A 17563-nucleotide genomic window follows, 5' to 3' on the forward strand; every position below is an offset into this window, starting at 1 on the left:
TAAGTTTAGAGAATGTACCCTAAAAAAAAAGCACATGTCGAATACTTACCCAAGGGTTGATAAAAAACTCATTCCAAGAGCTCTGATCCATAAATGTTCCCGGTGGCGCGATGACTGGTAAACTCAAGGTGTAAAAAGCCACTACTGTGAACACCACTAATGGCACTGTACCATAGACGATCACTGCTTTTCCTATTGATACCACACCTAAAAAAAAGTTTTTAAGTTCATAAAGAGCAAAATTTTCGTCATTGTCATTGACTTTTACCAGCCAGGATTGAAAATTCGATAAATATTTCGGTCAATATAATTGCAGTAAAATCGTGGCCAAATCTGTAAAGTTGTAATTATCCTAGCTGAAACTTTGCTCTCTACAATTTGTTGATTTTCCGACAATATAGAGAATAAAATACCTCTATAAAAATAGAAAATATTAGGGTAAAATACCACACCATCATACGTGATAAAACAGTTCATAGTAACGAACTGTAAGTAAAGAATAGCACGGCCAATAGTAAAAAAACTGTAATAACGGAAGTTTTGATAACAATCACTGGACTAAAAGAATTGGGTTTTTAAGCTGATTTCAAATATAAAAAAAATTTGTTCATTTTAAAGTTACCCACCAAAATCTACGAGCCTTTGAAAATTTGCCTGATTTTCAAAAAAGGGGAGAAACATCCCTAAAAAAAACTATCACATCATCAGAATTAGCATATCAGAGAACCTTATTGTAGAGGTTGCAAGCTCCTATCTACAAAACTGAAAAATTTTGCCCTTTTTTACAGCTAAAAAATCACAGATGCGTGTTTATTTGTTTTATTTTTTTGTTACAGAAGTGATCTTGTCGAGCCAATGGTCCTGGAAAATCAGAGAGGGGTCATTCGAACGTAATAATGTCATACAGTGGCAAATTCATTTCTAAAGAGTTACGTAGTCCATACAAAATCAATGGATAATATAGACATTTATTCTACTTTAATTCCCTTGACATTTTGACAAAATCATGTACGGTGATGTATAATTTTGTACCAGCCATCATCAAAGAGGGCCACTGAGTCATTGGTTAGATGGTGGGGTGGGAGAACTGAGCTTCATTCCTCGAAAAGCCTATATGTGTGCCCAATTTTCAAACTTTAAACGAACCTTCAGAAATATATAGAAAACGGTCTGATGGAGTAGAGATCTGCAGCGGCGTCAATTGGGGAGGGTGAGGACAAGGGATACAATTGGCCTTTTAGTATAATCATTTATGTGTGATGGTATGTCTTCATTCATCTCAAAGTCGGCATCCTAGCTAGTCTTCTATAATTTTTTTTTTTTTTTTTTTTTTTTAAGTGCATTTTGATCGCTAGTCATTTGATACTGAGTATAATATATTAGGTGTAAGAGGAATGCAAATTTTACCCAACCATATCTAGAACGCTACAAATGAATTTACAACTATCGATATATACAATTTACCAGCAAGGAGTAAGGGATTTATGGTGGCGGTAGCCCCCATCACATTTTGGTTAGACCTCGGCATTAGTTGAAAAAAGATCAGAAACATAAAAAAAATATTCAACATAAAATTAGAGCCAATATTATCACTTAAATAGAAATTACTCCACATGTGAGGAGGGCAGCCTCCTCCTCGGATCCCCACTCTGTATGTTAAAGATTTGTAGTGCCAACTAAATGGCCCTTGTGTTTGAGCAGCCGTTCTTAAAGAATTAGGGCACAACCAGTCAAACCTTTGCGTAAAGAGCAGGGATTTAGAAGCCCCCCCCCCCTCATAAATGGAATAATTTCTGTTGATTTCAAATTTTAATGATGGAAATTTGGGGGAAGGACATTTGGTGGAAATACATGTTTGAATAAGTGTTCACCGGAGGTATTTTGGGAAATTTTTAGAGCTAATTCATCTTATCACTGTTATGAGACTAGAAATGCATATGACCTTACATCTAAGCTCCGGAGTACTCAACGTGCTGGTTTTCTGCCTCGTTTTGCGGGACCGGGGGTTTGGAATTCCCTCCCAGATATTATTAGACAAGCTGAAAATGTAAGCCAGCTCAGGAGTAGACTGAAGCGTTACCTTTTGGGTGATAATTGAGAAAGATTAGAAAGTTGAATGTTATTTCTATTTATTTTTATTTTTATATATATATATATCTTTTTTATGTAGTAATCGTAAAGCTGTTAAATAATGGATTAGCAGCCATCGCAAACAAACCTTCGGGTTGTTGTAGATGGCTGCTGTAAATTTATTTGTATTTCTATGTTGAATAAATTAATTTGATCTGAATTTGATCTGTTGCTCCTTATATTCAGTTGAAATATTTTTTTATTTCATAACTCTGACTAAATCCACTGTTTCATAATGTAGAAATAATCCTAGCAATAATGTTAACAAGTTTCTACTTGATAATGATATGATGATGACATTCTTGAACAGCAAAAACTCGACAGTAGGAACTAAAAGCAATTTTTGATAGGTATTAAGCGGTATTAATAGAAATGTCAACTTTAGGATTAGGGTTATTTTTGAGTCGTAGTTATGTAGGTGACCCACGAAATAGATGTCGTTGCCCAAAAATTATCATAGCCCCTGTATTTCTTTATGGTATGACAACTGTCCCTTGTTACATTTCTTTGTCACTAAAGACAGTCAGCTGTGATTACGGGGCTCAGCCAAGCTTTCTTTGTATGGCTAGGCAAGACGAATAATATAACTCGACTTCAAAAAATATTTATTGTTAAGGCAGTTTTTCTCGGTCGCGCAAGTTTGAAAGAAAGATTAAGTAGTTTTAACCATGGGTACTATCGATATTAATTTCACGAGAGTAGCACGATTCATCATACTTTGGGGGGAAAAACAAAAATTTCAGTCCGATTAAAACCTTTTTATCCCCTCACAACTCAATCGATTATTGAATGCATAGGAAAAGTGAAACCAAAACATCAATGCTGTAATCAAGCTGGAACTATTCTGTGTCCCTTCACCTTCCCCCAAATGTCAATGCGGAGCGTTATCTCGGTGAAACAAATATGAATAACGCCAACATTGACTGGTAAACCTAGGAAGAAAGATAATACAATTAATTACTATATTATAAACTTTGAAATCCTTGCTACCTTTAGCAACTGAGGAAAAATATTCAAAACTTCAAAAATGATCAACAGCCTAGTGGCATAGATGGTCTTGCTATTATAATTTATAATTATAATTTATAATTATAATTTAATTACTAAGTAGGAATTACTATGATGATGACATTCTTGAACAGCAAAAACTCGACAGTAGGAGCTGAAAGCAATTGTTGATAGGTATTAAGCGGTATTAAAGAAATGTCAACTTTGGGATTAGGGTCATTTTTGAGTCGTAGTTATGTAGGCGACCCACAAAATTCCCTTAACGCCTGTATTTCTTTAGGGCATGACAACTGTCCCTTATTACATTTCTTTGTCACTAAAGACAGTCAGCTGTGATCACGGGGCTCAGCCAAGCTTCCTTTGTATGGCTAGGCAAGACGAATGATATAACTCGACTTCAAAAAAAAAATTATTGTTAAGGCAGTTTTTCTCCGTCGCGCAAGTTTCAAAGAAAAATTACGTAGTTTTAACCATGGGTGTTATCGATATTAATTTATCGAGAGTAGCACTATTCATCATACTTTGGGAGGATAAACAAAAATTTCAGTCTGATTAAAACCTTTTTTTCCCCTCACAACACAATCGATTATTGGATGCACAAGAAAAGAGAAATCAAAACATCAATGCTATAATTAAGCTGCAACTATTCTGTGTCCCTTCTCCTTCCCCCAAATGTCAATGCGGAGCGTTATCTCGGTGAAACAAATATGGATAACGCCAACATTGACTGATAAACCTAGGAAGAAAGATAATACAATTAATTACTATATTATAAACTTTGAAATCCTTGCTACCTTTAGCAACTGAGGAAAAATATTCAAAACGTCAAAAATGATCAACAGCCTAGTGGCATAGCTGGTCTTGCTATGGAGGAAAAAGAACATTCACGAGTTAAATCAGCCATTGAAAAACTACTATTGGCAAAAATTTAGCTTCATTGCACAGGCTATCTGTATAAATAGCTTTCGTATTTTTTTACTCATCCTGACAAGGCGATACAGGAGCCTTTCTAACCTTAACTCACTGACTAGACCCAAGAAATCGTCCGAAGTATAATGGGTTCTTCAAAGCTTATATTATAATTTAATTACTAAGTAGGAGGCATGTTTCACATTTCCAAGAAGTTTTGACGATAAACTCTCCTGTTTTTCTTCTTTTTAATATTGCCACGGTTTATTTATTCATCACTTGATTCTACAAGTGATGAATCTATCTAAGGGGTATTTCTCCTTTTCAGTAATTTGGTTCTTGTTGTATTTTAGGAATTTGTTTTCCTTCTGTATCTATTCTATGAGCCGTCATAACGGAGTGGTAAGCGCGCTGGGATGAAAATCCTTTGTCTGTGAGGAAGGGGGTTCGAGTCCTCGTGTCACTGGTTATTTGGTTTGGAACGGGGGTCGGCGGTGTGACTCTGTAAGCTCAGCCAAAAGTCGACCCGGCTCCAAATGGATACTTGGAGAAATCCGGACGAAAAACATGGGAAGCGTCGGATTATGTACCCCCAACCACGCATCGTACTCTCGGCCGATAGCAGCAAATCATAAGATCAGTACCTGCGCAACGCAGACCCTTGGCAGCCTGCTAAAAAGTTTTTTTTTTATATCTGATCTACTATTCATCTATTTTTGCTGCATTTACTACTTGAAGTATGGGTATCCATTGACTAAATAAAATGGTTATTTACGACCATTTTTGGGTACCACAAGTCTTTAGTCTGACCTTTCTGGAATTGTTGCAAAGGCTTTCGAAATACGGGTCTTGGTAGAATTCCAAATAGAATTTATGTATCCAAACCTAAAGCTGGCGAGCGACTTCATGGTATCTTTTTTTTTTACATAAGGAACCAGTTTGTAAAGTCATTGCGCTATTCCTTATTATGCAAGAAAAAGTCAATATTCAACGTATCACTTTACTACAGAATAAGGAAATTCCAGTGGTTATTTCGAGTAATAGTGATAATAATCAGTTATCCACATCAGGACTTGTAAATATAAAAGAGCGAAGAGACTTTACCTTAAAGCCCTTTAAACTACAGGTTTTATTCCGTTTAAAAAAAATGAATTCAGAAAATATAGTTTAACGTAGACACTTCAACCGTCCAAAATCAAAACACCGCGTGATCGTTTTCAGTGTTAAGATCCAAACACAATATAAATTATTATTGGCATGGAGTGCGAATGGAACACCTCCATATCATTTTATTCTAGGCTTTCAGAAAGAATTGTATTTATTATAAATAGCTGTCAACTCGATATGTTTTTCAAGGTAACGCTACAATTATGCCTTTTTCCTTTCTATTAATGCATAGATAATTCACACCGAAGCTTACCGAACAGTTCGTGGTAACGAACTTTAAGTAAGGAGCGACCCGGCTCAATGGTAACCGAAACTGTAGAAAACGGAATTTTGATACCAATAGGTACATCAAAAGAATCAGATTTTAATGCTGATTTCAAATATATAAGTTTCATCAAGTTTAGCTCTACTTAGCAAAAGTTACGCACCTGAGAAAATTTGGCTGATTTTCGAAAAAAGGATAAAAACCCCATAAAAGTTATAGAACCTTAATGAAAATCACACGATCATATTCAGCGTATCAGAGAACCCTACTGCGGAGGTTTCAAGCTCCTATCTACAAAAATGTGGAATTTTGCATTTTTTGCCAAAACAAAGATTACGGCTGCGTGCTAATTTGTTTTTGTTTTTTTTCACAGGTAATCGTATCAACCCAGTGGTACTAAATTATCGCGTGGTGACTCATTGGATCGAAAATGCAAGGCTCTAATGCCCTTTTAAATAACCAAAAAATTGGAAGGTAACTAGGTCCCATCCCATGCTCACTTTTCCAACGTCACCCGATCAAAACTTTGAGATAGACATTTTGTTCAGCATGGTCGAAAATATGATAACTATGTCTTTTAGGAAGACGTGATCCCCCGAAGTCCCCGGGTGGATGGCTGAAAGTTATGAACTTTACCCAATGTTAACATATGGTATTGGTTATTGGGAAGTATACAGACGTTTTCAGGGGGATTTTTTTCTGGTAGTGGGGGGGGACTGGGTCGGGGTTTATGTGGGAGGATCTTACCTTGAAGGAAGTTTTCATGGGAGAAGGGACATTGCTATGAAGGGGGCGCCGGATTTCCCAGCATTATTTAAATGAAGATCTGAAATTATATATAAAAAAAACAAGTTTTTTAACTGAAAGTAAGGAGCAGCATCAAAACTTAAAACGACAGAAAACATTACGTATATGATTGGGTTCATACCCTAGTCAATACCTCGTTCTTTAAGCCAAAGATTATTTAGTACTTTCATAGGAGCTATTTATTCTAATTAACGGCATTTGTGATTAAGGGGTCATTTTTAAAGAATTGGAACAAAATTCGAACAAAATTTGAAACCTGTTTAATTTTATTTACGAACGTTTTTATTAGTAATAAATATACGTAACTTACGAATTAACTTACGTAACGAACCTCTATATTCTTATATTTTTAATACGTTTATTAGAGGTTTCGCCCCCTATTCAATACCTTGCTCTTTAAGGTAAAGTTCGAATTTTGTTCCAATTCTTTAAAAATGACCCCTTAATGACAAATGCCGTTAACTCACAAATGCACAAATATTTCAATACAATCACCCCTGGGGAAAAAAAAACAAACGCGCATCCGTGATCTGTCTTCTCTAACACTAAACTTGATGAATCGTATATATTTGGAATCAGCATAACAAGCTGATTCTTTCGACATATCTGATATCGAAATTTTGCTTTTTAGAGTTTCGGTTACTGTGGATCCGAGTCGCTCCTTACTTACAGTTCGTTACCACGAACTGTGATAAAGCAGTGGTTTCCACTGATTTTGTTTGCGCGTTTGTTTTTTTTTTCCCAGGGGTGATTGTATTGAAATAATGGTCCTAGAAAATTGGAAGACATTGGATTACAAAAAAGATTAGAAGGCAACTCCCTCTCCCTAGCCCAGTTTTTCTCCGAAGTTATCTGATCAAAATTTTGAGATAGCTATTTTGTTCAGTATAGTTGAAAAATCAAATAACTATGTCTTTATGTGTAAAATGACCCCCACAGTCCGTGGGGAGAGGCCTGTAATTTATGAAATTTGCCGCTTGTTTACGTAGAGTACTTTTTTGGGAAGAATACAGACATTTTTCCGAGGGGAGGGGGGGGGGGGTGCCTAGGGTGGATATCTATGGGCATAATCCTCCTAATGGAGGGAAATTTCCGGAGGGGGGTGGATGAATTTTCCAGGTTAAATATCATACTGGGGGATTTCACAGAATTACTATACCAAACTCTTTTTAATTCTTACATTCTCTTTGACAAATTTTACATGTCGAGATGTTCCGGGGGAATTATTCGGGGGCTATTTTCCAGGTGTTTATATTTTCTGAAAATAATTTCCACGGAAGGGGACATTTCTGTAGTGATTGAGAAACCGATTAGAGATTAAAGTTTTATTCAAATGAAAGGATGCTAAGGAGAAATTTTCAGGCTGAATCGTCCGCAAGCCATTTTACAGGGAGGGGGAAATTTCAGCGAGGATAGAACTATCTGAAGGGAATGTAACGGGGAGGGGGGTTACACTTTACTTTGGGTGAAATTTCTATAGAGGAGTTTTCCGTGGGTGGGTATATTTCCTGGAGGCTGATCTACATTTACCGGCATTATTTGAAAAACGATCAGAAATTAAATCAAAACAAGTTTTTTTTTAACTGAAAGTAAGGAGCAACATTAAAACTCAAAACGAACAGAAATTATTCTATATATGAAGGGTGGCCCCCTCTTCAATACCTCACTCTTTACGCTAAAGTTTGACTGTTTGTCCCAATTTTTTAAGAGCGGCTACTGAAACACGAGGGCGTTTAATTAGAATTTTTAATTAGACAGCTTTTAATTAGAAAGCTTTTTTAAAAGTGCAAACAGCTTTAGTGTCAAGAGCAAGGTATTGAGGAGGGGCAACCCTTCACCTACGGAATAAATATGCCAAAATTAAAATGCAAATTTCGTTTTAATTTTTCATGTACGGTGAGCCAAATTTAAACCTGCATTACTTGAAAAACGTTCAGAAATTAAATAAAAAAACTGTCTCCTCCTCAACGCTTCACTCTTTACGCTAAAGTTTGACTCTTTGTCACAACTCTACTATTTTAAACAATAAAAACTTTAGCGCAAAGAGCAAGGCGTTGAGGAGGGGACAGCCCCTTTCATATACGGAATAATTTCTGTTCGTTTTAAGCTTTAATATCGCTCCTTACTTTCAGTTAAACTTGTTTTGTTTTTTTATTTAATTTAGATTAAACACTCACTTAATTTTTCGTCTATGTGTAGATGGTTTAAAGGCCCATTTGGTCCTTCGAAATTCGGCCCGTTCAAAAATATGGTATTAGCTGATGCTAGTCATCGGATTTTACCATTCTCAATGGCTACTTTGAGCACAGAAATCGATTAACACCGTAATTACGCCATATATTTGTCTTTATCTCAGATTCCATACACTCCTTGTTTCTCTTATCGTACGAATGTTCTTGAGCTCTGACGAGCTTCAGTAGTCCCTCCCAATATTTCACTTCTTATTTATATCATTCTTCCATTTATTATTTATTTTCTGTTTTCACCTTTTCTTGATCTGGATAACTTTCGGATAATAGCCAATAAGAAAATTTCATGAACAATTCTAGTTGAGTCGGCCTTAACTAAGTTTAAATATTGAAATCCAGCTTTGGCCCAATCCAACTCTGAACCCCACCAAAATCTTTATTGTGACTGAGTTTAGTTTCAACTGATTCCCAAAATTGCACCAGCTAAATCTCGGAAATAGTAAAATCTCATAGTGAATGAGCCTTAAGCATCTCAGTACCGACGGGGTATTGATGTTTTATGCGATTTATTTTCTCTACAAATGAACAAAATTTTTGTTATTTTTTAATGTTTGTTCTACTTTACCTTAATAGTAGAAAAAAAAACAGTGACACCCGAAATTTTACCTATTTAATTTAGTTCCTTTCCGACTATTCTGCGTAAAGATATAGTCATTGACCTTACCAAACCGATCAGAGATGTCTTTGCTTATATTAATTTACATTTGTACCAATATAAAATACATTTCCTACCATCATTTCCTCTTTGAAAGAAAACAAATTCAAAACTTCGAACAAAGCTCAAAATTTCAAAGCTGTTTGGAAGTTTTGCCAACCTCCCACCCAAAATAGCCTCCCTCTCCCCCCTCCAAAAGTATAAAATCAATAACAGAGTACAAAACTATTCTTCGATGTTAAGCGTAAGTTAGCATTTCTAAGATAACGCAGGATGCTATATATTTTAAAGATACATACCTCTACCTACAGATAAGAAGGTGATGAGCCAAATTACTGCAAGGTTAAATGCCACCTCAAATCTGATAGAACCCAATGATTCTGGTGGCCGAAGAGGAGGTGTGAATGGACTCCAGCCCTCTCTCTGAAGAACAACCCCACTAAAAATAAAATACTCCGATTAAAATAGATTTTGTTCACATATATCAACAAACCTTTTCTGCTTTGTAAGAATACAATAACGAACAAGTTTAATGCGGAAGAAAGATCAATAGATTTTGTTTCTAAATGAGAGGTTATTAGACTTCCGACACCCTTTAGAAAAAATCAGTTCAACTTTCAGTCAGAAATGAAAATACAAAAGTGGAAGTTCTTCTTTTTAGGGAATTAAATAAAAAAAAACAAGTTTTTTTTAACTGAAAGTAAGGAGCGACATTAAAACTTAAAACGAACAGAAATTATTCCGTATATGAAAGGGGCTGTCCCCTCCTCAACCCCTCGCTCTTTACGCTAAAGTTTTTTATTGTATCAAACACTAGAGCTGTGAGAAAGAGTAACTTTAGCGTAAAGAGCGAGGCGTTGAGGAGGGGACAGCCCCTTTCACATACGGAATAATTTTATACGGAATATTACGAACGTTTTTATTAGTAATAAATATACGTAACTTACGAATTAACTTACGTAAAAAACTACTATATTCATATATTTTTAATACGTATATTAGGGGCTCGCCCCCTAGTCAATACCTCACTCTTAAGCTAAAGTTCAAATTTTGTTCCAATTCTTTAAAAATGACCCCTTAATCACAAAGACCGTTATTTAGAATAGTTAGCTTTTATGAAAATACTAAAACAGCTTTGGATTCAAAAGTAAGGTACTGAACAGAGAGTTAACCTAATCAGACACGTAATATTTTCTGTCCGTTTTAAGTTTTGATGTTAATCCTTATTTTCAGTTGGAAAACTTGTTTTTTTCCACATTTAATTTATGATCTTTTTTTTTAAAGAATGCTGGGAAATCCGCCGCCCCCTTCATAGCAATCCCGTGAAAACTTGCTTCATTGGAAAGATCTTCCCACATAACCCCGGCCCCACCCCCCCACCCGTAAAAGTAAGTCGGCAAAATGAAAGCAAGACACATAAAAATAATTTCGTATTGGAATTCTGGCAAATTCCCCCCAGTGTAAAATTTCCCGTGAAAAGTTTTCTCCCTGGAAGCTTACCTCCCCATGGAAAATCTTCCTTGTGGAAAAAAAACAACAGAAACTCCCCCCACAAAAAAAAAATGCGTTCATAGTTCCCAATAACAAATACTATACCTATACAATTGGGAAATTTAAAACTTTAAGACCTTTCCATAAGGGCTCTAAAGGGAACCTGTTACCGTCAAAGATATATTTTTTTTTGTATTTTTCAACTATGCTGAACAGAATGGCTATCTCAAAATTTTGATCAGACGAAACTGGGAAAAAAGGGGCGTGGGAGGGGGCCAAGTTACCCTCCAGCATTTTTGGTCACTGAAAAGGGCACTATAACTTTTAATTTCTGTTCAAATGAGCTCTCTCTTTTGATGTTCTAGGACCACTGGGTCGGTACGATTACCCCTGAAAAAAAAAATAAACACGCAACCGTGATCTTTCTTCTGACGAAAAATACAAAGTTGCAGATTTTTGCAGATATGAGCTTGAAACCTATGTAATAGGGTTTTCTGATACGCTGAATCTAACGGTGGGATTTTCATTAAAATTCTTTCACTTGTAGGAAATGTTTCCCCCTCTTTCAAAAATCAGGTAAATTTTCTCAGGCACGTAGCCTTTGATGAGTAATACTAAACTTAATAAAATTTATATATTTAGAATCAGCATTATAAGCCCATTCTTTTGATACATTTATTGAAATCAAAATTCCGTTTTTAAAAGTTTCGATTACTATTGAGCCGTATCGCTTTTTTTTATTGTTTTTTTATTACGTATATGTTATTACGTATATGAGGGGGTTCTCCCCTTAGTCAATACCACACTCTTTACGCTAAAGTTAAAATCTTGTTTAAATCACAAACCCCTGAATCACAAAGGCCGTTTAATTAGAATAGATAGCTCTTTGAAGCACAAAAAAAACTGTAGCGTAAAGAGCGAGGTATTGACTTGGGGGCGAACCCCCTCATATACGTAATAATTTCTGTTCGTTTTAAGTTCTAATGTTGCTTCTTACTTTCAGTTGAAAAAACTAGTTTTTCTTAAATTTAATTTCTGATCGTTTTTTAAATAATGCTGGGAAATCTGGCGCCCCCTTCATAGAAATGTCCCTTACCCCAAGGAAACATTCTCCCGAGTAACCCCCTCCTCCAGTCCCCCCACCCGAAAAAAATCCTTCCTGAAAATGTCTGTATACTTCCCAATAACCAATAAAATATGTAAACAATGGGCAAAGTTCATAACTTGCAGCCCTTCCCCTGGGAACTGTGGGGGATTAAGTCATCCTAAAAGACATATTTATTAGATTTTTGACTATGCTGAACAAAATGGCTATCTCAAAATTTTAATTGGGTAACTACGGGGAAAAAATGAGTCGGGAAAAAATTGAGCTAGGGAAGGGGCTAAGGTCCCTACAGTTGTTCAGGTCACTTAAAAAGAGCACTATAACTTTTAATTTCTGTCCGAATGAGCCCTCTTAAGACATTCTAGGACTACTGTATCGATACGATTACCCCTGAGGAAAAAAACAAACAAACAAACACGCATCCGTGATCTGTCTTCTGACAAAAAATACAAAATTCCACATTTTTGGAGATAGGAGCTTGAAACTTCTACAGTAGGGTTCTCTGATACGCTGAATCCGATGGTGTGATTTTCATTAAGGTTCTATGACTTTTAGGGGGTGTTTCCCCCTTTTTTCGAAAATAAGGCAAATTTTCTCAGGTGCATAACTTTTAATAGGCACGTAGCTTTTGATGGGTAGGACTAAACTTGATGAAACTTATATATTTTAAATCAGCATAAAAATCTGATTCTTTTGATGTATCTATTGGTGTCAAAATTCCGTGTTTTAGAGTTTCAGTTACTATTGAGCCGGGTCGCTCCTTACTTACATTTCGTTTACCACGAACTGTTTGATACAGAACTTTGTAATGCTGATTTGATCTGTGCTTGGTAATATGAGAACCGGAGTTCGGCCTCATCTGCAGCAACCCACAACAGAACCTGGAATTTGATTTCGGCCATGAGATTATGCAAAAGCCTCTCCATAATAGTCCAAACAAGAGCAAGAAGAATATCAAGAAGACAAGCTTACAAAAGTTCTGGTTAGTTTCAAAGATTTTAATGGTTTGTAATTTATTTATTTTTTTTTTTTTGCAAGAAATTCATTTTGATGTTCAAACTGGGTTCAACAAAGAACAATAATTACGCTTAATGAATGAGTTATTGTAAGTAGCAATAATAATAATAATTTACTTCTACCCGTTCTTATAAAACGAAAAAAAGCGGCGAAGATTGAGAAACAAAAAAATCGGAAACAAAACACTTCTAACAAAACAGAAACTTTATCGTTCAAATTCTCACAGTAGGTATGGAGGCACAAAATCGGAGAGGGATTCCACTACCTTTTTCTGAGCACTTCTTTTAAAAGATAGTAGGGCAATAACTGGATCCTTACGACTTATCCATGTTCAGAAATGGCAGGAGGTAGGAGTGACGATATCGTAATAAGTATTTGAGAAAGGAATTCACATATTTGATGCAAACCGAACGAAAGTTCAGTCTCTCAGATTGTATAAACCATTCTCATAATGGTGATTTGTAAAGGAGATAAGGATGGGCCATGGCTGAGTAAAGTTTTGCCAGTACTTTTCTGCTAAGACTTTATTTTAGAGAAAAAAAATTACCATAGCTAGCACGTATGCTTTTTGTGATGTTTTGAATCGTCAATGAACGAGTGCTTCTGCCATCATGTCCGTAAGCTTTACCTAAGTACTTCATTGACTGACCTGGATTAATCCTAGTCTGTCACATACAACTTTCACATACAACCGATGGTTATCGGTACTTCGTCTCTTGGCTGCCATGAAGATGAACTCTAGGATTTCTGTCTTCAGATGATTTACTCTAAGGCAAATACTTTTGTAGCCTGAAACCAATTGGTTGTGGTTCTCTTGTAACGAGGTCAGTTTGTATTTGAACATTAACACATCATCTGCATAAGATATGAGACTTAAATCGCAAAGATACATGCTAAATCCTTCACACGCATTCTTAGTGATCGCAGATGTGAAGGTGTTAAACAAAAGAGGACATAAAATATGGAATCCTGTAGGAGGCCACAAGTTAGTCCGATCAGGCTTCACAAATGGTCCTTAGACAGACGGACTCTCACATTGCTAGTTGAATACCAGCAAGATAAATGCGCTACAATGTACGCTTTCACACCATTCTCAAGGAGCTTTAAGAAAACGCATGACGACAAAATCGGATGCTGCAGAAATGTCCACGCTGTACATAAAAAGGGGCAAACGTGAGCTGATAGCTTTCTTTCAGTAGTATGTGAACGAATGCGCAGCTGATGTATTGACGGAAATCGAACTGGGGATAATCAAGCCTGCATTTTGCCATGATCCTTGCGGTAGAAGTGACTCTATCATCTTGCTCGAATCATTAGAAACATTTATTTTTCTGTAGTATGTACAATAATTTGGGCTTTTACGTTTTTTTGGGAGGGGGGGGGGCGTCAGACACGATGCAGATACAGAATGTGTAGGGGGCTGCTCCGCCGTTTTCATACATCTGGAATAATAACGAAAAAAGCAAAAACAGAAGGTCTGAACTGTATTTGAAATGGTCAGGACAGATACCGTCAAGCCCAGGAGGTTTACCGCGTTTAAGTTTACATACATTTTGAAACTACAAGTGTGTTGCTCGCTTTCAATAAATCCTCTATTTTATCTGGTCAAATGGTATCATAGTTTTGCTCTAGCTTAGGGTCTTTAGATTTCAGATTAAAGAGTAATGCTTGACCAATACATCCTCTAGAATTTCGAGCCTTCGGGTTTGTACACGCTTGTTCAGAAACGTTTTCAGCCACTGGTAATTTAAGGTTTTCAAGTTTTTTTAAATGATGTAAACTAGCTCTGCAAATAGTTACGAGTAATAAATAATTGCGATAGGCTCTGCTGAACATGGGGATGGAGATATTTTATATTCTTTTCCAATTTCGCATGTTAAATTGAATAGTTTAAAGTTGGTTTAACATAGTTTAAATTGAATATTGTAAATAGTGTATATTTAACTTTGTTCGGTGCATGGTTAGAATTGAAACAAATAAATCCGACGATATAAGTATATTGTCCTTTTGGTGGAAATTACACCTGTAGGCTTGTCGAAAAATCACAAGTTTCACAGGGAATATAAACCTTAAGAAATGAGTGGTTCACTTCAATTTGCGAAAGAGAAAAGTCGTTAGATTGTCACCATCTTAACAACCAAAATCATTGGCTGTTTGTATAAGGTGTGAACGTAAATCTGAGGACAACAAAACGAGGAAAATACTTACTGAAAAAAATCAGGTACTGTTTCCTCAAGTCGGAAAGACGAGTTTGAATCACAGTCTGGAAAAAAAAATCACTTAGTTTCTTTACAAGAACATAGTTTGAAAATGAAACAATTGCTGCCTTAGCCACGCGGCCCAGTAGAAAAAATTTCAATTTAACTATAAAAGATATAAATAACTAACTATGAAAGATAGATATAATCATATATGATTTCTAACTATAAAAGATATTAAGAAACTAAAACTAAAGCTTATAAATGCCAACAAAATCCTTAAAATGTCCCTTTCACAAGATTAAATAAAAAATAACAGTTTTTCAACTGAAAGTAAGGAGTAGCATTAAAACTTAAAAGGAACAAAAATTATTATGTATATGAGGGGTATTGCCCACTCCTCAACACCTCACTCTTCACGCCAACATTTTTTGGTACTTCTAAAAAAGCTTCTTGCTGTTCTAATCAAACGGTCCTTGTGTTTAAGGATTTGTTTTAGAATTGGGAAAAAAATTTAATTTCTGATCGTTTTCAGTAATGCTAGGAAATCTGGCTCTACTTGCATGGAAAAAACCTCCTCCCTGAGGAAATATCCTCTAGACAATTCAATCCCGGTGAAAATTGACCCCGGATAATTACCCTTAACATCTCCACTCGTAAAATTGAGTCAGCAAAGAGATAACAAGACATATGAAAATTTTCCTACTGAAAAATTATCCTAGTGAAAAATTTTCACCCCCGGAAACTTCCCATATTCTTTAATAAAGCACTTCGACTAAAAATACAAATCATAAAGAGTTTTATTTATGCAATTATTTTCCTATGCATTTGAAAGGAACGGATTAAAAAAGAAGAAAACACACATAAAATTAGTTAGATTTTCGATAGTAAACTAAATCATGCATTAAAAATATATAGATATTATTTTATTTTTTTTTGCAGGTTTCAGCATTTTTTGAGGAGCAGCACTCTAATTTGTGATGCATTTTCGTTTTGAAGGGCAGAACAGGTTCATGGGTCCTACTCTAGGTCTTCAAATCATAGATACTGAAAGCCTTTGCATGGCTCTGATTTCAACAAGACATATCATGTCCAACTATCTCCTAAAATGTACCTATGAGGCCTCTGCCTTAAAGGGACTGTTTATTTAGCTTGGAACACTTGCCTCCAAAGCTGCACAGTTCTTGTTAAGCGCATTCGCACATCGTTCATTATTTCAACTTTTATGAATAAATTAGGTATACAGCATTGAAATTTTGATCACATACCGTTTGATGCTCCATGGCACAGCGGGTGGTTGGTTCGCCTCTCATGGATTTAGGCCCTTGAAAGGAGCATTAGAACTTTTAATTTGCGATCTGCTGAGCCCTCCCCAAAGATTTTGTGATATGAGGCATGAAGAAAAAATCCATGGGAGGCACATCACTCTTTGCTAAGTCAACGTGATAGCGTACAGTCAGCGAAAAGTATATAATTAGTACCGTTTCGAGCCACAAAAAAAAAACAACACTTAACTTAGCATGCATATTAACTAAAAAAAGAAGCTATTAACTGTACGTAAAATAACAACTAAGATGCAAGCCATCTCTCTCACTCAAATATATCTGGAAAGACATCGCAGGGGGTTGTAAAACATTAGTACGAGATCACGCAAGTAAGTTTTTTCCAGCACTACATCTTTAAAAAAAAGTGGTAATTTTGTAATGAATAGCAAATTTACTTTACAAAGCAGCAACAAAAGTGCTAAATGTCCTGAAAATTTTGGGTTCAAAATATGCAATTAAACCTTATGGACTGCAAATAGAACAGACATTTCGCAGTAAATTCTTAAAAAGTCATTCTTCCGTTTAAAGCCTGTAGAGGCGAAGATAATATTGAATTTAAGCCAACAAATTTGGCCAGAAGCTTCTTGAATTTTTCAAAGTTTGTTTTACTTTCAGTTTCATTGATCTCAAATCTCCGTTTGAATCATTTACTTCTGAAGACATTACACGGCAGAGACTTAAACGAGACTTAAACGGGAAATGCAGCCTAACACGGCCCTTGACACGTCTAAGCCCAAAAGGCGGATCTAAATCTGTTATTAAATTTTAAAAAAAACAAGTTTTTTCAACTGAAAGTAAGGAGCAACACTGAAACTTAAAACGAACAAAAATTATTACGTATATCAGGGGTTTCGCCTCCTAGTCAATATCTCACTCTTTACGCTAAAGTTCAAATTTTGTTCGAATCACAAACCCCTGAATCACAAAAGCCGTTTAATTAGAATAGATAGCCCTTTTGAAAGTAGTAAAAAAAAAACTTTAGAGTAAAGAGCGAAGTATTGACTATGGGGTGCCCTTATCCGGCACCCCTTCATAGAAATGTCCCTTCCCCCAAGGAAACATCCTCCATGGAAATATCCTCCCACGTAACCCCCTCCTCCGAACCCTTCCCCCCACCCGAAAAAAAATCCCTCCGGAAAACGCCTGTATACTTACCAATAACCAATACTATATGTAGGCTAAACATTGGGTAAAGTTCATAACTTGCAGCCCTTCCCACGGAAACTGTGGGGGATTA

General features: G+C 36.0%; 1 protein-coding gene across 2 annotated transcripts in view; it reads right to left on the reverse strand.

Annotated features, from left to right (window-relative positions):
• bdg (sodium-dependent transporter bedraggled) overlaps positions 1-17563 on the reverse strand; it is a 194357-nt gene that overhangs the window by 59985 nt on the left and 116809 nt on the right. For both annotated transcript variants that reach the window (XM_089100627.1, XM_089100621.1), the window contains 3 exons: positions 15012-15066; positions 9490-9629; positions 50-207 (listed from right to left, as the gene is read on the reverse strand). In XM_089100627.1, coding sequence (XP_088956753.1) covers positions 50-207; positions 9490-9629; positions 15012-15066 — 353 coding nt within the window. The remainder of the gene's footprint in view (positions 1-49; positions 208-9489; positions 9630-15011; positions 15067-17563) is intronic.

The sequence above is a fragment of the Artemia sp. Qi Xiang Cuo genome, chromosome 2, assembly GCF_049724085.1.
Source record: "Artemia sp. Qi Xiang Cuo chromosome 2, ASM4972408v1, whole genome shotgun sequence".
NCBI lineage: Eukaryota > Metazoa > Arthropoda > Branchiopoda > Anostraca > Artemiidae > Artemia > Artemia sp. Qi Xiang Cuo.